This window comes from Epinephelus fuscoguttatus, linkage group LG15, assembly GCF_011397635.1.
Source record: "Epinephelus fuscoguttatus linkage group LG15, E.fuscoguttatus.final_Chr_v1".
NCBI lineage: Eukaryota > Metazoa > Chordata > Actinopteri > Perciformes > Serranidae > Epinephelus > Epinephelus fuscoguttatus.
In genome coordinates, this window is record NC_064766.1 from 11,491,010 (window position 1) to 11,514,113 (window position 23,104).

At 39.1% G+C, this 23,104-nt stretch overlaps 2 protein-coding genes across 6 annotated transcripts in view; both read left to right on the forward strand.

The window, feature by feature from the left end:
• Positions 1 to 8,812: 8,812 nt before the first annotated feature.
• lactb2 (lactamase, beta 2) lies at positions 8,813 to 17,591 on the forward strand. Its single transcript, XM_049598861.1, has 7 exons — positions 8,813 to 9,045; positions 13,081 to 13,241; positions 13,535 to 13,655; positions 13,865 to 14,043; positions 14,669 to 14,817; positions 15,130 to 15,217; positions 15,457 to 17,591. Exons 1-7 carry the CDS (start codon positions 8,924 to 8,926, stop codon positions 15,498 to 15,500), a joined length of 864 nt encoding a protein of 287 aa, XP_049454818.1. The 5' UTR covers positions 8,813 to 8,923; the 3' UTR covers positions 15,501 to 17,591.
• A 2,551-nt stretch (positions 17,592 to 20,142) lies between these two features.
• LOC125901885 (nuclear receptor coactivator 2-like) overlaps positions 20,143 to 23,104 on the forward strand; it is a 69,240-nt gene continuing 66,278 nt past the window's right edge. For all 5 annotated transcript variants that reach the window (XM_049597872.1, XM_049597875.1, XM_049597878.1 and 2 more), the window contains exon 1: positions 20,143 to 20,282. The gene's annotated coding sequence lies outside the window, so the exon portion shown is untranslated. The remainder of the gene's footprint in view (positions 20,283 to 23,104) is intronic.

Sequence of the window (23,104 nt, forward strand, 5' to 3'; positions counted from 1 at the left end):
TGTACTTAAATTCCACCACTGTTAATATATATTTAACTGTTTTTCCAACTCTAGTCAGTACATGTGAAATGATAGCCATTGTGAAGTATTGTGTTTACTAGTAATATTTTAACATTACAATTTATAATTTAGTTGGAAAAGAAAAAACACTTTTTGAGGTACACATTTCAATTTTTTGATGATTATGATGTGTACTATGGATGTAAATAAGGTACCAACGAGCATTTAAAAAATATCAACATAGATCTTTTTATTAAAAAAAAAAAATCCCCCCCCCCCAGGCCACCTTACAGAGGTCTGGACAGCCCCAAATGTCCTGTAACCCAGGAAACGCCTCTGTTTTAAAGTAATAAAATGTCTATAACATCTGTTATTTGGGCTTTGCCGTTGTTGCTTTGGGGTTTTGCTGTTACCATCCAAAATTATAAATTATAGTGGAACCAGTACAGTTGTAAAAGAGACTCATCTTTATTGCTCTCCATCCAATCACATCTTTTTTAAAATATTTTATGGCAGAGGTGATGCTGCTGTACCTCCTGTGCAGTGCAAAAACTCTTGACAGACACAGTAGCTTTCTTTTTTCCTTCAATTTAAGTTTGAACCCCTTTCCCTCAGACACAAACAGCGTGGAGTCAGACTCTTAGGTACAGTGGATCCCTCTTGCAAATGAATTACTTCCAACTGCCCCTGGTGTCTTCGATATCAAATGAACCGACGGGCACTTCAATCGAAACGTTATTCTCAAATTTTGCCCCACACAACTTAGCCATTACATGCTATGTCAGGTGACTTGTGATTGCGGTGGAATTTTTGTCTTCTTTGTGCATATGCTTATTGTTTCATTCTTCCTATGTGTTTGTAAGTGTGTCACCTTTGCATTCCCCTTTTGTAAACATCTGTCGTTACTTGACATCATCAAGAGACTGACATTCACTATAATCTTGCCTTCAGAGACAGTCCATTGACTGTCTAACAGATACAGCCAATTACCTAACATGTTAGATTGCAACAGGTATGTTCCTCTGATGTAATCAAGAGAACATAATTAAATCAGGAAAGCCCAAGAAAGCTACAATTGATTTCTCGCCATCCTGTCGTCTGAGTGTACGTATAAAGATGCCCTGTATTCACTGTTCTGGGCACAAACTGTGAGCTCTGAGCCTGAGGTTGCACTTTCTCTATAGAGAATAAACTCTCATGCATGAAGCTATTCAGTCTTGTTTGCTGACTCCTAAGCAGATCGGCTAAAAATTGCCATGACGTGATCAAAAGTGGAAGGGGATTCTCTGAGAGTTTTCTTGCTAATAGGGGGAAATTTGATGTGAAGTAACAGTTAATGTGCAGCAGTCATAGAAATGTTTATTATCTAAGTTAGATGAACAGTATATCAACAATTTTAGACTACCTCTCAGCACTGGTAACATGTTCCGCACAAACATACTCTCGTACAACATTTCATTTGTTGGAATCGAAGTGACACCTGTCCTCGGACATCTCCATGTGTTGGGGTCAGTGCAGCAGGGGGAGGCCAGTGATGCTGTTTCTGTAGTATCCTGCCCGGAGGCAGGGCTGTTCTCATCTGTGGCAGGTAACACATGTCATGCACAGGCTCAGTATCTGCAGTCTGTTTTTGTGGCAGCTGCACCTGGACTGTCTGTGGGTGACTTGGCTCCATCACAGCTGTCGCTTTTTTTGGCTGCTGCGTCAGGACTGCCTGCCTTTAAGGTGCCTTCATCACCAGAACTATCTGCAGGTCTCATTGCTCTATCATGCCTGTCTGCCTGTGAGAAGCCTCCATCACAGCTGCTTGTGAGGAGGATGGCTCCATCAATGCTGTCTGCACAGTTACCTCGGCTGAACCATTCCGGTTGTCCCTAAGCGTGGAGCCGTCTTTCTTTTTCGGTCTGGTCGTAATATTTGGCCTGCTACTCTTTCGTCAGCGACTTCCACTGTGGACAGACAACTACACACTGTTAGCACACACACTGACACACAGCTACAGGTCAGCTAGTGCACATACACAAACACTAGCATAAAAACATTTAACTGACACAATGCTCAAAACCCTTTTACGTTTGGTTTGTTCTCTGGTCATGGGACAATAAATGAAAAGCACAAATCACATAAAGATGTGAAGATCTAGAGTTAGAGGGCCTCTCACAAGTTTAGCTGTGGAAAACTATTTTTAACCAAGCTTTGATCGAGTTTCTAACATCGAGTGTCTCAAACTTGTCTAGCAAAGACATACCCTCTGTCCAGGGACTGTATTTATGGCTGCAATTTACCCTTTCAGTGTTTACTTCAGGCTCAACATTTGCCCTCTGCTCCTTCATGAATAGTATGAAGGCATTTGGCGGCCTCTTCATGTACGGCCAGTCATTCTCCTGTTGGTTTTCATGCTTTCTTTTTCTACAGGAGAAAAACAGAGTCAGAACATGGGTATATTACAAATACAGCTTAAAAAGAAAAAAAAAATCATAAAGACAATGAATCAAACAACAGCTGATAGAAATTAAATATATGATGATTGTGTTTTGATTATGAGTCTGGCTTGTTTGTGGCCAAAGATCATAAGATGGTAAAAAAAAAAAAGAAAAATATATTTTCATAAAAACTGTTCATAAAAAGTGTTCAGCGAAAGAGCGGCAGAGACGGGAGGAGCGATTTCTTCTGTTGTGACCTCATATGACATCTTTCCATTCCTACACATATAAAGAGAGACAGATCAACATATTAGATAATAGAAAGGGTGCATGTGGCCATACAAACAGATAGCTGTGGACACTTGTGTGTGTGTTTGCATTTATGTGTGTGTTAACCAAACGCAGCCCCACCACTGGCACATTGTTACACTTGAGACACAAACACACACACTGAGCAGGTGATGATACAAGCTGCAATGGTGTCATCTGACCACCAGGTGTCAGGATTTTCCCTCCTCAATAAATTATGAGAATGTAAAATACACAAGTTGCTACTGAAGGTCACAAAAGTCAGGAGTGTGTATTTATGTGAAGTCAGGGCACGATGCTGCAGGGAGCTAAACAAGAGCCTAAGTGATGCCTTCATGCAATATTATATCTTTGAGCCACTGAGACGTAGTGGGACACATTGGGAGGTAAAATCTTAATGGGAGTGGAGGAGGAGCTGCAGCAGCAGGGTGAGCAAAGGCTGCAGGGGTCTGGATGTCATCCACAGGGCACTGATGCTGCAGGTAACATGGAGAGAGAGGGAGGGTTAACCAGCCAATATACCACTGAATTTACTTTTATCTGATTTAAGGTATACTGGAGCTTGGCCTGACACCAGAAACACACAGAGCCTTATCTAAACATGTTAATGCCATACCAAATACATACAGCTGAGTTAAAAGAGTGGACAAGGTGTGAAGGAGGAGATGCAACAGGGTGAGTAACACCCACCTGAATACGCAGGTGACCTTGCTGCATGATCTGTTTCTGACACAGAGGTCCATCGTACATGCTGGGAGCAGCCATCAATGGGCTTTGCTGCTCAAACATGTGAAGATCTGCTTCCAGGGGGATACATACACCATATCCTCCGATCTGGCACTCTACTGGATGTTGAGTTCCAGTCCAGCAGAGACAAGAGGTGGAGGTCTCCCTATCAATCATATTATTTTCATTTAGGGATATATGTGCTGTCTCTTTAAATTTATGTGACAGCTATGGTTACTGTGCAGATATGGATTTTACATACAGAATTTATGGTCGGTTAGGAAATGATGCTGCTTTGTCTTGGATTTAACTATTCAACAACATAGAGAGATGTTTTAACTTCACCTGGGGCGCTAATTTCCGAAACACTCCTGTGGGTTGTGTTAGGGCATAGGAATGAGCGACTGATGCCTCGTTTCCACTTATGTGTGTGAACCGAGATGAGGCAACCGGAAATCCATTCCTATGGGAATCTCCGTGATATTCAGTGTGCCTGTGAAACTCCTCCCCTCTGTAATATTCTGGTCCGGAATTTGCCTCGAGCTCACTGAAAAAATCGAATTTTTGTGGTGGATTTCGAAGAGACCATATGACAGTGTGCTAGCTGCTAACTGGCTAACAGGCTATTTTCTTAACCTGTTAAACCCTGAGCCTATGCACAGAATGCACAGAAGGCTCTGTCCATCTCCGTATCTAACACTGAGCATAAATTAGCTCTTCTGGGATTTGACTTGTTAAAGTTTGAATCTAACAATTCAAAGTTTTAGCTCAAGTCCAAGGCAGTCCCACAAAAACTAAGAACCATCCTGATGCAAATTTGTACAGAACATGATGTTACATACAGTTTAAAAAAACTCAGTGTTGACTTTTGGCTTCACACAGGACACAGTGTCCTGGATCAAAGTCCTGTGTTTATTTGACCCAACCATCCATCTTGTCCTCCTCCTTACTATGTTACCTGACTTCCCTCTTTGCCCCTGTCGTAATTACTATGGCCACTAGATGTCACCACCCACACCAAATTTAGATGTGGGTTGTAGTAAGCAGCTTGTACAAACTACCTATAGTGCTGTTTTTGGGGGAGGACAGTCTTGATTTTATACTGCACATCATCTTCTACTGTGCCAATACTGAACATCTGTAAGGTCCTGAAGTCTTTCCATCCTAAAGACTGTAATGTATTCATTTTTTCTCCTACAGTTGCCCAGTTATGGATTCACAGGGCAGTCAATAACTCAACAAGTGGGTCCTCTGCTTACCTCTGGATGCCATGGTGACCACAGTGTCAAATATAGTGGTTCACACGGTGTGTTTTGTTTGGCAATGTGGTGCTTCTGCTTCGTTGTGATGGTTGTGGCGTTTTTCCTGGATGCTACTCATCTCTTTAGCTGCCTGCCTATATCCTGGGACCAGCATACTGTAAGTTACTTCTTATAGTACATATAATTAAATTTTCTTCTTTGTCAGGTTTACAAGAGCAAAACAACTTCAAGGTCCATGGAAAACATCTTTTTAAAAAAAGTGTTTTATTATCATTTTTAATGGTGATTGGGATCACATTTTATATGTCACTGGTTGTGGGGGTCATAATCACCGTAAGGAAAGGCCAGAGGACCCCTCAGAGTTTATTATGCTACACATGTTTACGTGTGGTTTATATTCAGTAATGCACATAACCTGCTCCATAGCCAGATTGTCAGAACTGGTCCCAAACACATTCATCAAACACTTTCAAATGAACTCACAGTAAATGAGCCAATATACTGATGAACATCTCAGAGGAGCTGATTGCCTCCTGATATGCTGGATAGGTTACATAGTGTCTAATAAACTTAAAGGGAGGCTGCTCAGCATGAAATCTATGTAAACTGCAAGACTAGGGTGGTGGCATTACTAATAAAAGGTAACTGCAGGAATATTGTCGTATTTTCTTCACTGTAATGGCATCTTCATCAGGCTTGTAGTCAGTTAGTAGTGCAAAACTCTTCTAAGACATCCCTAAAACCTTCCTTAAATTAGTTCTCAGATTAACATGCCTGTGTAATTATGGGATGTTTCATTCAACCCTCAATGGAGAGGTCAGAGGTCAGCATCAGATACAGAGCAGCAGTCATTTAGTTGGTAGTTTTATGTTGTTAAACAGCTTTTAATGATTTTGGTTTCCTCCGCTGGAGGTGTAATAAAAACACCCATTTAAACTTTCAGGATTAATGAGGACAATAACAACAATCATTAAGCCAGATAGCTCTGATATCTGAGGTTGAACTGTGAGGAGTTGGCGAGCATCATCATCATTAGCGAGTAATAAAACGCTCAGTCTGTAAAATGCTGATAATCCCAGACCTTTTAATATTGTTTAAGTACCTCAATGGGGATGAGCAGTGACTTAGCCATGATCAGTCTGGACAATGGCCCCACCCAGTGTTCAGTTTGTTCCACTGATATTTAATATGGTCAAATGACATTTATTGTGCCAGATATTCAGTAAATGTCCTGCTATGGGCCTATTCAATTGATACCAGCCTGGTTGGAGCTCCATTTGCTTTTATAAGAGCATTTTATGGACGCATTTACTTATTTAATTGTGCAAAAGGATTTGTATGGGGAATTTATATGGCACTAATGTGAAAGTAATGTACGCAAAGAGTATTAATAAATATGTGTGAGCATGAGCAAATAAAGAGAGCTTGACCATAGCAACCAATAACAACAGTTAAACGGATATATTGATTTATTTATTTATATACTATCAGATGCAGATAACAGGGGAGGTCAAGAAGCTGGTTTACACACATAACCTCACCACAATAACGATAAAAAAAAACTGTAGGCCTGTTAGTCAAGAACATTTTTACAAAATGTGATACGTCATGCTGACAAAGGCGAGGCTATAGTCCAAGATAAATCTGCTTATGTGAATGAGATTATGACACAACTTTCTGACAGACTCGTATATACCCCTCTGGATGCAGATCCAACTTTCAGATTTGGACAAGAAATTAAAGATACATTAAAACGTCACTTACGTGAAGGTGGGATTTCGGACAATGAATACAAATTCATGATTAAAGTGCATCCAATCAGACCTGTGTTGTATACCTTGCCCAAGATCCACAAGAATTTGAAAAATCCACCTGAACGTCCTATAGTGGCCAGTATCGGTTCACTCACTGAACCTATCTCGCAATTCATTGACTCTCACATTAAACCTTTGGTACACACATTCCCCTCTCATGTGAAAGACACTACTGATTTTTTGAAGAAACTGAATGATTGTAACATTACCTCCACTGATACACTATGCACCATGGATGTATCAAGTTTATACCCCAGTATACCACATGAGGATGGCTTGAATGCTTTGAGTTATTTTTTGAATCAGCGGTCTGAGTTACATCCACCCACTGAGTTATTGTCATCTTTGACTAAAATGGTCCTCAATAAAAACTACTTCAAATTTCAAGATCGTTATTATTTACAGTGCAGAGGCACGGCAATGGGTTCTCCTGTAGCACCAAACTATGCAAATTTATTTATGGGCAAGTTTGAGGAAGATTTTATTTACAACAACAATCCTTTTTCAGCATTCATTAAAACATATTGGAGATACATTGATGATTTATTTTTTGTATGGAGTGGTAATGCAGAGGATCTGAACAAATTTCATGAATATTTGAACAGCAAAAAAGAATCTATTAAGTTTACACTTAATTTTGATTTGGAGAAGATTTCATTTCTGGATGTTTTGGTTCAGAAAAATGTCAATATTTTGCATACAGAGGTGTATAAAAAAGAGACCGATAGGAACACTTTTCTCCACTACAGCATTTATCATCCACCCTCGCTTAAGAGGAGTTTGCCATACAGCCAAATTATAAGGTATAAACGTATTTGTGATTCAGATCAAATCTTTGAGTCACAAGCCAAGGAGCTCTGTAATAATTTTGTCTCTAGAGGTTATAACAACACTCTGGTTGAAAACACCATGGATAAAGTTTGTCAGATCCAGAGGAATGTTTTGTTTGAGCCGAAAGAAAAAGTTCATTCTAACTCAGTCTCAGTGGTGTGCACATATACCCCTATTTCCAGTGCACTCAAAAAGGTTGTAAATAATTATTGGTATATTCTGAAAACAGATCCCGAAATTGAAAGAGCTTTTCAAGGGCCACCAAGATTCTTCTTTAAAAGGCAGCCCAATTTGAGCAACTATTTGGTGAGATCCATTTTATAAAACCTTCTCATCATTTTTTGTCCAGTGTGCCTAATGGTAATTTTCCTTGTTTCAATTGTGTTCAATGCCCAAATCTGATAAGAGAAAATTATTTCTCACATCCTAAAACTGGTAAGATTGTGAAAGTCAAAGGTAGAATAACATGCAACACTAAATTTGTTGTATATTTATTGAAGTGTCCTTGCAATCTGTACTATGTTGGTAAAACAAAATGGGAACTAAAAACTAGAATCTGTGAACATAAATGTTCCATCAGTAATCATGATTCTAAATCAGCAGTAGCCAGACATTTTAATAGCTACTACCACACCACAGCTGATCTCAGATATATGGGCACTGAGGCAGTTAAGACTCCACCTAGAGGTGGAGATCGGGATGAAATCCTTTTGCAAAAGGAATGTTTCTGGATTCATTTCCTTGACACTTTAGAGCCAAAGGGACTGAATGAGGAGTTGGTGCTGACTTGTTTTTTGTAAAAATGTTTTTTGTAAAAATGTTCTTGACTAACAGGCCTACAGCCTTCAGGCCTACCTGCAGCTGCTGCGTCAGCCTGATTATTGATAAGTGACACCTGTGTGTGTGATGCATTCACTTTGTTGCTTGTGCACGCTGAGGAAGGGTTTCACCCGAAACGTTCGTGTGGCAATAAACATTATAATTGGAGTGCTGTCTGTACCTTTTATACACATTTTTGTACACATTCAGCACCCATTCATACTTCTGAGGGTTGAGCGTGTTTGTTTGGACTTCTGATCCACACAATGTAAGGCAATGGTACTTGGAAAGTAATCAGAGAAATGCACCACATCAGCTGACAAAAAACCATGTGGAAAAAGAATCAAAATACAAAGGATAGATGACAACACATTATTATTTAGGCTATTGCAGCAGTGAAAGCAAAATAATTTAGCGCGTAGAATTAAATAGCAATCTGAAAATAATTAAGGCACTTTACAATTCACATTAAAACTAAAAAAAGAAAAATAATTTACAATAGATGCATGCATACAGTGTCAAATAGAAGCACTAGTATTAAATGTAGTTGAAACAAACTGTAACCAGCACTACTTAAGTAAAAATGTGCGAGACTTTTATTTTGAAGGCTGCTGTGGGCTATGCCGAACAGGAAGTAAACATTGTCCCCATGCAGTTTCCGCTATATTTCGTTTGACGTTTAACTCCATATGCTCTCGTTTTCGTCTGTTTTGTAGCCAACGTTACACCGACTGCAGCTATGAGTGCAATAATTCCTCGGATAGAGCAGCTGTCTGCCAGAGTTATTCGGGTTTTGGGCTGTAACCCGGGACCAATGACCCTGCAGGGAACCAACACTTACCTGGTCGGAACTGGGCAAAGGTGACACTAGAAAAGTTCATTTTAGCGTGTGTTATATTCGCTAAATGAAGCTCACTGTAACATGTTTTCTTTTCCAGAATATAGGTATTTGGAAACGCTGAGTCAATAACATGACAGTTGGGTTTGACGTCCAGATTTCTCATTGAAAAGAACACCACCAAATCACATTAAAATGTTTCTAAATTTAACGTTTCCTCGCTTGTAGGCCAAGATATACAGCGTATAGACCAAGAATGAAAATGTATTCAGAATTGTGAAGGTCCATTGGTTCTTTCGGCTTATTCTCAATATAAGAAATATTAATAATTAAGAGTTTATTTTAAAATTATTATTATTATTAAATTATAAGCCCAGTATGTTGGCAGTATGTAAGTTATACATGACTAAAATTTAGTTTTATTCTGTTATGAAATTAATATAACCTACTTGCAAAAATATACTCAGTACACAATACCAAAATATTGATATCCAATTTAAAAACACCTGTTACAATATAACAATAATAATAATAATACATTGGATTTATATAGTGCTTTTCAGTATACTCACAGATGCTTACATGCAACATGTATGGGTCATGTACCTATATGCAAAGTAAAAGAAGGTAAAATGATAAACCGTTAAAAAAAAAAAAAAAAAAGTTAGTAGAGGCGACCTTTGCCCACCTGGAAGAGCGTGTGCCCTGTCTTGGCTGAGTCCTTTGTGATGCAGGTTCCATTCTGACCTGCAGCCCTTTGCTGCATGTTATCCCCACCGGCTCTCCCACCTTTTCTGTCTATCTATGGCTGTCCTGTTAATGAAGGCAAAAATGCCAAAAAAAACAATCTTTAAAAAAAAGAAGAAAATGGTTGATAAATGAGCAGAGTTGGTGTATATGAATACAGATTGTTACTTTTCAGACCTTGAGTATGTATATTGTATATAACGACGAGGGACTGCAGCCATCTTTTCTACGCAGTTTGTGTGTAATGAGTGACATTGGCATGGGCTAAGTTGCATAATTTGAGTGTCTTGCACTTGAGCGTATTAGTGCTCATCATTACATCATATCAGGCACCAAAAGATTCATCACTACTTCTTCAGGAATTCTCAGAACTGATCTCACTTGGTATCACCAGATATGATAGATTAATCTTGAATGAAGACCTGAATATTCATATCAACAAAAAGGATGACTCCACAGCTATAAAGTTTATGAATTTACTTGACAGCTTTGAACTTACACAACCTGTAAATGAAGCCACTCATCAGCATGGTAACATTCTAGACTTAGTAATAACAACAGGGTTAAACATTAATAGTGGAGTTACCTATTTCTGACCATGACTGAATGTTTTTATGGTGCCAACCTAATCTCAACAGACTAAAAATGAACTTTTAGTTCAAAAGAAATTTCTACATCACAAGGCTGAAGCAGAGTTCTCTAATATAACGAGAGCATTTGAGTTATACAGCTTTGACTGCTCTGTAACATTTCAACAATACCCTGTCATCTGCTTTTTATACTGTTGCTCCATGAAAGATTAAAAAGAGGTAGACTGACAGAACTTCCCCATGGTCAATAACAGCGTGAAGTAGACTAAGAGAATCTGTTGAGTAGCTGAAAGATATGAGGAAAAACAGGTTTACAGTTTCCTGTGATATATACAAAGGAACCATGACTGCCCATAACAAAGCAATATGTTTGGCAAGAACAGTTTACTTTTCAAAGATTATTACAGAGAATGCTGGGAACTATAGAATATTATTCTCCACTATTGCTCAGCTAGTCAACGCTGCCCCCACCCATCTGCAGTTTTCCGCATCAAATTCAAAATAACTTCAATAAGAGCCAGTATTACTGCTTATGTAAACACAGATGACCCCAGTTAACCCTGTAAAAATGATGTAACAATGGGAAAATTCTCTATTACATTGCCTTAGTTTTGCAAGACTGTCACTCAGTGTATCTCCTCCACCTCATGTATTGCGCTGTATTTACAGCATTTTTTAAGCGGGTGTTCAACAGTGTTTCAAGTCAGGTCCTGTCAAACAGACATTTTCCCAAATGCCTTCAAAACAACCCATACTAAAGAAACTCAACCTAGATGGAAATACACTGACCAGCTATAGGCTAATAGCCAGCTTCCCAATTATTAGCAAGATACTTGAAGAAATATTTTTAGTGCAAATAAACTCCTTTCAAGGACTTTTAGTCAGACTTTAGAACACACCACAGCACTGAAACTGCTCGTACTGAAACCACCGCAACCACAGACTAAATTCTGATGAAAATAGGTCTCAATTTCTTGTCCTCTGAAACCTAAGTGCAGCATTTGATACGATTGGCCATGACATCCTAATCAATCTTCTTGAAAAAATTACTGACTGTGTGTTAAACTGGTTTAAAACACACATTAAAGGGAAAAAGTTTTACGTCAGTCTTGGAGATCACGTGTCCGAGAAACATGACCTCTGTTTTGGGGTTCCACAAGGCTGCTGCCTTGGTCCATTATTATTCTCACTGTACATGCTGTGTCTTTGTGATATCATTGGAGAACACAATGTTCGTTTCCATAGTTGGCGATAAATGATTTGGCGATAAATAAATGGAGGAGCAATCATTTTTTAAAGTTAAATGAAGACAAAACTGAAAGCCTGCTTGTTTACCCTAAAACAAAAGGAGAATAATCTGGGGAATTTAACTCCCTGGATTAAATCCAAGGTTACAAGTCTTGGTGTGATCCAAGATTCAGAGCCAAGCTTCAAGTCCCACATCAACAAGATGATGAAAACATCATTTTCCACCTCAAAGCTTAAATATGATCATTTCTAAATCAAGTAGATGGTGAGAAATTGCTTCATGCTTTTATTTCAAGCTGACCCGTCTACTTTAATGCACTTTTTACTGGCCCTGCTGAAAAATACCACTGAGAGACTTCAGCTCATTTAAAACTCTGCAGCTCAACTATTAACCAGAACCAAGAGAGAAGAGAGAGCACATCAGGTCAGTCTTAGCTGCTCTGCCATGTCTCCCTGTTACATTTAGAACTGATTTTATACAAAGCCCTAAATAGGCTGGGACCAAGGTACATTGCTAACTCCCTTGTTAACTATTTACCTCCAAGAACACTGAAGCCATCTGCTGCTGGTTTATTGGAGGTTTCCAGCAACAGCTGGAAGAAGATCAGTGATGCGGCCTCTGTCAATTGTGCCCCAAAGCTATGGAACAGACCACCTATAGATATGAGGGAAGCCAGCTCACCAATTATTTTTTGAAAGAAAGTTAAAAACGTATCCCTTCACTCTAGCCTTTAACTAGCTCTGACTTTCCTGACACGGGCCTGAAACACTTTCTTTTTACACCTCACTGCTGCAAGTCTTTAAAAATGTTGTATCTTACTTGATTTTACGATGTATTGTTTTACAATTCTATGACTTTATGATGTTGAGATTTTATGTTTTTTTATGACTTATATTTAATGATTTATGGTTATATGATTTGAAAATGTATCATTTGCTATCATTGGTGGGTGGTGGATATGAGATAGAAAGACTGTGGTGAGTTCTATTTGATCCACACTGTCAGAACTGGGTGGTAGATTTTGGGGCAGCTCTGGGCTACACCTGACACAGACCACACCCGCAGTGAGGTTAACTCTTGGGACGACATTCTGGGGGAAGCTGAAAGATGCTTATTTCGGTTAATCAGTGTCCGCTGGTGAGTCTGTACACGTGGCTCTGATTGTTGCTCACGTCAGGCCTAAAAGGTGACACAGGGAGAAATACTTTCAGAGATTTTGATTAATAGGATCTCAAATCACCACCACTTTTAAATAAAAAATATTGAATCACAGATTTTTTTTTTTTAGTTTTAAATTGTTTTTAAATGTCCTTTTTATAATGAATTGTCTGAATTGGCTTGTCTTAGGTTCATTCTGTCTTATTTCATACGAAGCACTCAGTGCTTATAATGCCCTTTATTGTCTTGCATGAAAGGTGCTTTATAAATAAAATGTATTATTGTTATTAATGCAAGGTGTGATTATATTACAGGCGGGTGCTGATAGACACTGGAGAACCTGCTGTGCCTGAATACATCAGCAATCTAAAACAGGCACTGACACAGTTCAACACCAGCATCCAGGAGATCATCGTCACACACTGGCATCACGACCACACGGGTGGAGTGGAAGACATCTGCAGGGACATCACAGGTGAGGACAGTATGTGTGGGGCTGGTATAATGACCCCTGAATTACCACTGTTCATTTCTACAGTATTATTTGAATGGGGAATTGGAAATTAGTCCTAAAATATAATTATGGATACATTAAGTGTCTGTTCCCTCATGAGTCAGAGTTGTAAAGTTATCCAAATTTGAACTGCTTGTTGTCTAGTTATCACATCAGTACCTGTGTAGTTTCAAAAAATATCCAAGGTAGAAAATATAAATAATAAATCATAGTTTGTTCTGCAGTCAAATATTTCTCTGTTTTCCCTCCTGCAGGTTCTGAAATCCAAATCAGCAAACTTCCTCGCTCCAGCCAAGTCAAAGAGACAGCCGGAAACAAAAGCTATACTTATCTAAAAGATGGAGATGTTGTCCAGACGGAGGGGGCCACACTCAAGTCAGTTCAGTATATGTTTAGGGAGCACTTTAAACTGGCAGGACTTTGACTAGCTTTACAGAGATAAAAACAACAACCAAAAGACAAAACTAAATACATGCTGTAAATAACAGCAGTTAATGAGTATAATAACACACACTGTAATGTCTAAGTCTTGTTAAGATCAATTATTTGAGTGGAGGGCCATATTTTCTGTTTCTTTATCCCAGAGTGCTGTTCACCCCAGGTCACACTGATGACCACATGGCCTTGCTGCTGGAGGAGGAGCGGGTGATCTTCTCTGGAGACTGCATCCTGGGTGAAGGCACAGCCGTGTTCGAGGATCTGTTCGACTACATGAACTCTCTGAAGATCCTGCTGGGCTCTCAGGCTGACATCATCTACCCTGGTGAGTGAGGGTACTCTGGTATGTGTGGTACGTTGATGATGTCAGTGATATCAAATCAAGAAATCCTCACATTTGAGAAGGTGCAAGCAGCAAATATTTGGCATTTTGCTTCAAAAATAAGCTAAACTATTTCGTTCAATTTAAGGTACAGTGTGTAGGATTTAAGGGGATATATTGGCAGAAAAGGAATATAATATAATATAATATAATATAATATAATTCTTCAGTGGCCCAGAGCAGACAGACTAAACACCCGCTCTGATAAGGCCAGTCTGTTTTTGCAGCACATGGGAGAAGTTTCAGTCAGTTGCAATCTGCTACCTTGCCACTAGATGTCACTAAATTCTACACACTACACCTTTAACAAAGCTGTTGTCAAATTATGCTCTGTTGATCAGTGTTGACCAATCATTTCACTGCTACCAGTTTTGTTTTTTTGATTTCTTCCTTTTCCTCCCCAAAGTAAAGCTTTTAAGTAATAGTATATCATAAGATGAAATAAGATGCCACTTAAAATTTTGGCCCTCCACTTTACTGATAAACAACACAAGTGTCCATCAGAGAGTTTGACATGTGAAGTCATTCAGATGTTTGGACAAACATTCTGCTGCTGTTCTCTGTGCAGGTCATGGACCTGTGGTTGAGAATGCTGGCTCTAAGATCAGATACTACATCAGCCACAGAGACAAAAGAGAACAGCAGATCCTGGCAGCCATTCAGGCAGGAGTAGGAAAGCCTTTCTCCTCAATGGAGCTTGTCAAGATCGTCTATAAGGTCAGGACAAAAAGAAAAAACACCTGTTACTTTGCTGTCTCGTCAAATATGTCGTCAAGAACTGACTGGTGTGAGAGGAAAAGCTAACAGCAGTGAAGTACACCTTAACCAGTTAGCAAGTTTCACAAAATACAAAGTGAACATACTAAATTATAATACTATAACTAGGATAAGTCTATGGAAGTGACCTGAAAATACAAACCTGAAACCAATCATACGAGTGACCCTGCTTTGAACGTGGAGGTGGTTGTAGTCAAATGCTTGTTGTTGTCCAGGGAAAAACGACACGTGCTTTCATTGCTTCTCTTCCAGGACACCCCTGAATCCCTCCACAAAGCAGCTAACATCAACCTGGTCCATCACCTAAAGAAACTACAGAAAGAAGGCAAAATCAGCATGCGTACGTCACCTATTACTACCTCTGGGAAAATGTTAGAGCAACAGTTTTAGCCAGTAACAATTTAAATTTGGGGTCTGTTCAACAAAAATAGATATATCTGGTAATGTAGATAGTTTTGGTATTATGTGACAGGGTTAAAGCTCATGAAGATTAATGCATGTGATGTTTTTGATTTAGAAAATTAGGTTCTGCACTCACTGTCTGTTAGCTAAAATACAAACATATTTTTATTTCCTCAGTGAATGAATCTTCACAGAACGTCAAATGGAAGAGTAGCCTATGACGGCCACACAGACTGAAGAAATGGACTTCAACTGACAATCTATCTGGTCAACAGCTGATGATTTTTCAGTCAAAAATGATCACATAATACTTATGGTTTAATGCCTCAGATCTGCTGATTGAAAGAAATGTTGGTGAAGAATAAGGGATGGTGGTCACACTTGCTGCCTTGGACGTTCCTGACTCAGAATATACAAAACAAGACCAACAATCACACTCACAAGAGGCCTGTAATACGAAGCCAGTTCAACACACCCAGGATATCTTCCCGGCTTCACTAATCCTTGCATTGGCTGTATGGATAACTAACTAATAATTGATGCATTTATCATAATTGGAGCCAGTCACAGTGTGTGGATTATTTTTCTAATAAAATCTAATCTGGTTTTTATTTCCAGTTTTCATCACACAGATGTCTCATGTTATTTTATCTAGTACACTGTCGGCTGTCACTGTGGAGATGAAATAAACTTTGCACAAATTAAAGTGCAGCTGAAATTATTACGTGTTATGCATTGTAATTGGGCAGGATTAGAGACTGGAACGATGAAATGATCCTACTGACGTATAACAATATGTAAACCTACTCTTTTTCATCTGTCACTCCGGACGTTTTTCCATGTCTGGATAATTATTACAAGTGATCTGATTGGTCAGAGGTCAGGATGTTGACAGGTTGTGATCAGATACTTAAAAGTTAACCTGGTTTGGAGCAGGTTAGCTGTTCAACACAATTTACCAAGGTGATTTATCCTGTAAAAAAGAGAGCCAGCTTCATAGTCCTGAAAACCCTGGATTAATCCTGTTTTTACCTCACTAACCCCAATCCTGCTTCGTAGTACAGGCCTCAGGACTGAGGTGACTGAGTTTACAAGCCCAAAATTTGTCTGGAGGTCAGCTGAATTCGGCCTGTGGCAGAATGCAAGTTTGCCCCATCCTGTAATGTGATTGTGTGTCACAATGTCCCCATCTGTCTGAATGAAATAGCTTGTCTGATTTGTCCTCTTCTTCATGTAAGAGTTTAGCCTTTGTTACTGCCGTTGCTCAAATTAGCAGACTCTAAGTATGGCTGCGGCCCTAAACCTAATCATATGGAACATATAGCTATTTTATTAGTGGAATTGGAACACAAATCTGTCTTGTATCTCCCCCTTTATTTTCCTCTTCATTTTCTTCTTCTTCTGATTCCATTTGATGCCTGTAGCCATTACAAGACACTGTGAAACTCATGCAGAAGGTCCTTTAACTCAAGTAAAACAGTTTGATTTGGTGTAAGAAAGATTTGAAGAACAGACTTCAAGGAAGAAGGCACATTAGTATGGTGGCACAGGGTAAAGGTCAGTAGGATAAAGAATTCTTGCAAATTTGGTATGGTCTCAGAGTGTTGACTGTGGCAGGTTACATCATGTTTTTACATGATGAGATATATGTATATATTTCTATCCAGACCACCAGTTTTACATCTGCTCTCACCATATTACAATTTTTATTTAATCTTGTGTCTTTGTCTTTTCAGTCTTGACAATTAGGCACTTATTCTATAAGTATGGCGCAAGTCTTCAGTTGGTCACTAGGTGGCAGTCTCTGCTAATTTTATTGGGGGATAACCTGAACAGTAAATTATGATAATATACAATTACTGCACTGTATGGCAGACAGTACAAATATTTTCTATTTGTTAAAAATAATGAAAAATGCAAATAATGTGAATATGTGTTGGAAAAGATTGCTGAAAAAATACTGAATGATCTACAACAGCATTCTATTGTATGGTGGTGTTGTATTTTTCTGGTCATGAATAAAAATGATTGTGTATTTGTGATAATTATTAGATCATACTTTGGAAAAACTCATGAATACAGAAGTGTCGCCACTTAAACACAGCTTTGAACAGCTGAATATGATCTCATCTTAATCATCATAATTATCTAGTATTCAGGTGAGTAATAATTAGATCTACTGCATGAACCTTTGACCTGTGGTTAACTTCTTGAGTTCCATCTATTTTCATATTGACTAAGCTCTGATGCAATCTGAGTGTTTGGGATTTTTTTTTTTTTAATAAAGATACAGGAAGAGCTTTTTCTGTTGTGTCCGTAGGCTTTTCCACATAAACTGCTTAGTTTGGAGCTGAGACGTGACTTTACTGAGAGCAACTTCACCACTTACAGTAAAGAACCACAGTGCATGAATCATGCAGCACACCTGTGGTTTGCACAGAGGCTGTGTGAATCATGTTATTTGGCTTTTGGGTTGCCTTTAAACATATGATCAGGGACTACTGATAAGTCTTGTCGGAAAAATGTGGTATTTTACAGTATTTCTGTTGATCAGATGACAATATAAGTATCAAACAAACTCAACTGTTTGACTCTCAATACATATACAGGGATACATGGCAAGACAAATGGCATTAGAAATATGATTTCCCTCAGAAAAGTAGGTATATAGACATGGGTGGGTTATAAAATAATGAGTCCCTGGGCATAGATATCCAAAAGGCCCCACCACCTCTCCAACAGTATGAGAATTGTAATCAGAGGGGAAACTATGATTTGTTACAGTTGCTCTGATGTAAAGAATAGAGAATTATAAGAAATAAGAATAGAAGTATGTAAATATAAAGCAATAAAATAAAAATAGAAATGAAAATATGCACTAAAATAAAATATGCATTATGCTGACACTGCAGGTGGTAGCTCAGCAGCTCCAGCTCCTGCTTCAAAGCGTTTGGGATTGAAACCAGTGATCTACAAGACAGTGGATGGCAAGATAATTGTGGAAGATGAACTTCTCACTTTCCTCACTGTAAAGATTAAAACCCTAAACTAGGACGAGATCGTCTTGCTGGCAACAAACACGTTTGATTCCAAGACGATCGAAGCCTCTAAGAAAACTTTGTTTGAACTCTGTCCCAGTACGACACAGCGGTGCATTGGACATAAAGGTACAAACAAAGATGCCAACAACATAAAACTCTGCCTCTATACTACTACCAACTGACAGCTATACATATATTAGTGAAGTATGGCTTACAACATCATGGCTGGATCACTGCATACTGTATGCACAGCTGATGTGCACAACTGCTTATTGGAAGCTGAGATTCTGTATAGACTAGCTATAGCAGACCATATTCCAGTCTCCATAACACTAGACCTGGACAGTTTACCTGAGCTGACCAGCTATGTTAAGCATGACTGTGAAAAAATAGATTGGGCAAAGCTCTCAGAATATGATCTTTGGAAATACAACTGTCAAACTGACATGAGTCTTAGTAATATTGATATTCCTTATATCCATTATACTATCCATTATATGTGATGACATAAATTGCAAGAGCCAGGAGCATCACAGTGATATACTTAAAATGTATGAAAGAATGGTGACCAGTTTAATTAATGTCAGTAAATCATTTGCTCAAGAGAAAAGAAAACACAAAATCATGCCAGGGTGGAATGATCATGTGTCTGACTTATATGCTGAGGCTAAAGAAGCTTTCCAGAGATGGGTATTAACCAGAAAAGTCAGACATGGGCCTGAGTTTGAACACAGGAAAAAAACAAATGCTAAGTTTAAATATGCCATACGCTATATTAAAAAGAATGAGCAGATGATGAGAACTAACTCCTTGGCAAGGAAACTTCAAAAGAATGATGTCAATGCTTTTTGGAAGGAGGTTAAAGTCATAAACAACAGTAAAATATCCCTGTCATCCAATATTGATGGTGTCTCTGGTGATGAAAACATTGCTGAGCTATGGGGAAAACATTATAAGCTTTTTAACTGTGTTGAGTTTAATGTTGGTAATGTTGTCGACAATCATGGTATGGTGACTAAGCCAGATGAAATGTATACTGCTACTGAGAAACTAGCGGTAAACAAATCATGTGGTCCCGATATGATAACAACTGAACATCTTAAGCACGCAAGCTTCAGAACAACTGCACCTTTTTAAATTTGTGTGTGGACAGACATAGTGCTGTCTATATTGTTAGTTTGTCTGTTTGTTAGTAACCTGTTGTCTGTTTTTATCATTGGACCTGGAGTCTGTAAATATATATATATATATATATATATATATATATAATACCTGATATTGTGTCTTTTTGAGGTAATTTTATATCTTTTTTGGATTATTTTGTGTATCCTTGTAGTCATTTTGTGTCACTTTGTTCTTGTTTTGCCTTGTTTTGTAGTTATTTTGTGTCTTCCCACCTGACTGAGGGTGGTGTTGTGTCTTCCTCAAACTCAGGTCTTCTACCAGAGGCTTGGGAGTTTGAGGGTTCCGTGCAGTATCATAGCTGTTCCTTGGACTGCACTCTTCTGGACAGAGACCTCAGATGGTGTAACTGGAATCTGCTGTTTAGTACAACTTTGTATAGCTGTAAGACTTACCATACCATATAACAACCAAGTGGCACATAATAATGGTTATGGTTACTGGTTTATTTTTATTTCAAATTATTTCTTCTAAATGGTTACAAAAATAAAAAAAAATAAAAGCATTTTTGGTTAGGTTAAAGAGCTGTCAGTAGTTACTTTGTGTGTGTGTGCGCGCGCGCGCGTGTGTGTGGTAATGAGATGAGTGGAGGTGGTGGTGATGGAGAGGGAGGGGGGGGTCTACTGGTAAAGATAAACAGCCGAGGAGCCTCTGAGCCAGAGGAACATGGCGGCTCCGGCCCTGGACGCCGCTGCCGCTCCGTCCCGCTGACCGACACCTCACGACAACACCTCGCGACACATCCCGTACTGCACGCGCCCATGGCTCCTCAACTCTCAGGTAAGTTTCCTGTCATTCTCTCGACCCCCCCCCCCCCCCCACACACACACACACACACACTTCCCCCTATTCCTTCTATCCCACCCCCAAAAATAACGCTAATAATCCCGGAGGTGCCTGAGTAAAGTGTGTGTACCAGTTTATACCGACGTTATCACACTTTATGGTTCATTTCTTCTCCCAGTAGCGCCGCGACATTACCGTTATGACATTAGTGTGGTGTTATGGAAATATATTACAGGGTTAACTAGTTGGGTCCGGGAAATAATGTCAGAATCAACCGGTATTAATCGTGCAGGTTATTTTCTAATGTTTTCGCCTTTTTATTGAAGTGATAGCGAGTGTTCATGGAGGGACTGAGTGACTGATAGCTATCAGAACCGAACCGGGTTTATAGGCGAAATTATCGCTAGCTTAGACGGATAAAAATGCTACTTTCCACCAGTTATCTGCCAAATCCGCTGTCAGGTCTCAAGTCTTCGATGGGGAAAAAAAGTAAACGCTGATATGCTGGTGTTTGTTTAACGCGTTCAAACATAGTGTGATAGCTGCACAAATATCCCAAACGGGACTTTGCTGTTTAACTTTAACAGTTAGCTGTTAAAAGCCCTTCCTCATCAACACAAGCGACAACTGCGGGCTTATGTGCACCGTGAGCGTTAGCTACAGTCATGCTCGTCTGTTGTTGCTGTTGTCAAAGTGGAATTTCACGACCCCAAAATTAAAGCTTTGGACCATTTTACATGTGTTTGTGTGACTGAGGAAAACATATAGCAGTTTCACAGTTAAATTTTTGACTTATTCCCGGTTGATATTGCTCGGACTTCCTCAACCAACTCAGGCGTCAAGTGGACTAAGTATAGTTCGGTTTTTACTTTCAAAATAAAAGCACTAACTGATTTTCAGTGTAATTCCTCAATTTTAGTGATACATTATATTACATTGCGGTTTGGTTGATAGTCTAAGATGTATAGTTTTCAATTTATAGTTAGTTATTGTTTTTAAGCTACCATATAACAATACCCAACTTGAGTGTTTTTGGAATTCTTGTCGCTTTTTAATTTGTTACCTTCATTTTTAAAGAGTGAATTGACCAGCTTCCGGTTGTTCTTCTCGTCATTGTTGTGAACTTGACACCGCTTATCGATTAGCCTTGCAAATAGGTCTTGGGGCAGTAATGTGAAGAGACGGATCTATCCATAGAAATGTTTTGTTTGTTTGTTTTTTAGGTAAGCAAACATCCAATAAACAATCAGTCATAAAATTAATTCTGGAAAATTTGACCTCTATTTGAAATAACATATTATTGTTGACTGAAAGCAATCCAGATGGGAATAAAAACAGGTGGAGCAGTGTGCTGGGGGAAAAAATTACACTGCAGAGATATGGCTGGACAACAATTAACAACAAAAACAACAACATTAAATCCATTTCTGTCAGTAAAGTCATTCAAGTCTTTCTGAAAGGAGCCCAGAGTATGTGGTTCCCTGTGGCAGACAATGCAGTTCATACTGTGCATAGAAAGCCTTTTGCTCTGTGGTGAAAGCTCCATGCTGCCTCACGGCATTGTATTTTGGAAAAACAGAAAGTAAATCAATGTGTTTATATGTGCTTGTATGATCGCTCTGTTTGGACTTGAAAGCAGTATGGCATGGGATGAGCTGCAGGGCTGTGATTTCATGTGCTGCAAAGTTGATACTGAACAGAGGTAGGTTAAATCATACTGTTAAACAGTCAGGTACAGTAGGCATTTGCCAGTGCAGGCTCAGGAATTTGTCCTTATTTGCCGTTGTGCTGGTTTGTCTGTTTGCTGTTGTGCTGGTATGTTACTGTAGAGAACCTGTAAGTTTGCCTACGTGACAGGTGCCATCTGACTCCTCTAGAAATGTTATCTTTGAGGACTGGACTCACAATTCCTTTCTGGCTCTTGTTTAAGCTTATTTGCTCTTTCCTGCACCCCAAAGTGAACTTTGAAAAGGGTTGCAACATGTACACCAGGTTGCCAGGGTCTGTGTTCATCCCCCTTCTTCTGAGAGATAATTTCCATAGTCTGTTTTCCTTTGTTGTTTTCCTAAAGGATTAAGAGTGTTTTTGTGCTGTTAATGCATCTGCACAGTTCAGTAACACTATATGTGCATGCTTGTTTTTTCTGTGCGAGGCTCCACCCGCATTTGTTTCTACTGTGGTTTTGTTACAGCCTTATTATAATTTGGTCAACTTTAATGCACCAGAGTAGTGGGTGGTCTGGTTGAATATCAGTATGCCTCAATACAGTTACAATGCCAAAACTACCTTATAGCACTGCAGCAAGAGTGCAGGAATGTACTTAAGACCAAGATCTTAACATGAGATTGGCTCTTTGCCCAGTGAGGGATCCTTAGTGGCTTGAATTCACTAAACCACGTGAGGGCTCAAATAATGCCCTGACCAATGACAACAGCAGCAGCAGCAGCAGAAGAAGGGGGAGGAGGAGGAGGAAGGGCAGAGGCTTGACTGTGCAGTTCTCTGTAGCAGGTTTTCTACCAGGTCTTATCTTAGCTAGCAAATCCACGCTAAAGAAACACATATGCTCTTCTTAAACCATCATCACCATCATCAAGTCCTTGCTGTCATGTGCTATTTTGTGTTCCTGGTTAAAGTTTCCGGATGCATAAGGAGGCAAGGAGAGACCCCATTTTTTAATATGGGTCTTGATCCCCACTCTAGTGGTTCCTCTTTATATATAATGGTAGTTACAAAGGTGTGTATGTTTTGTCTGTGCTTGTCTTCTCAACTGTTTTTGTTTATGTCTGGCTTTTCTCACTGTCACCAACTTATCAGAC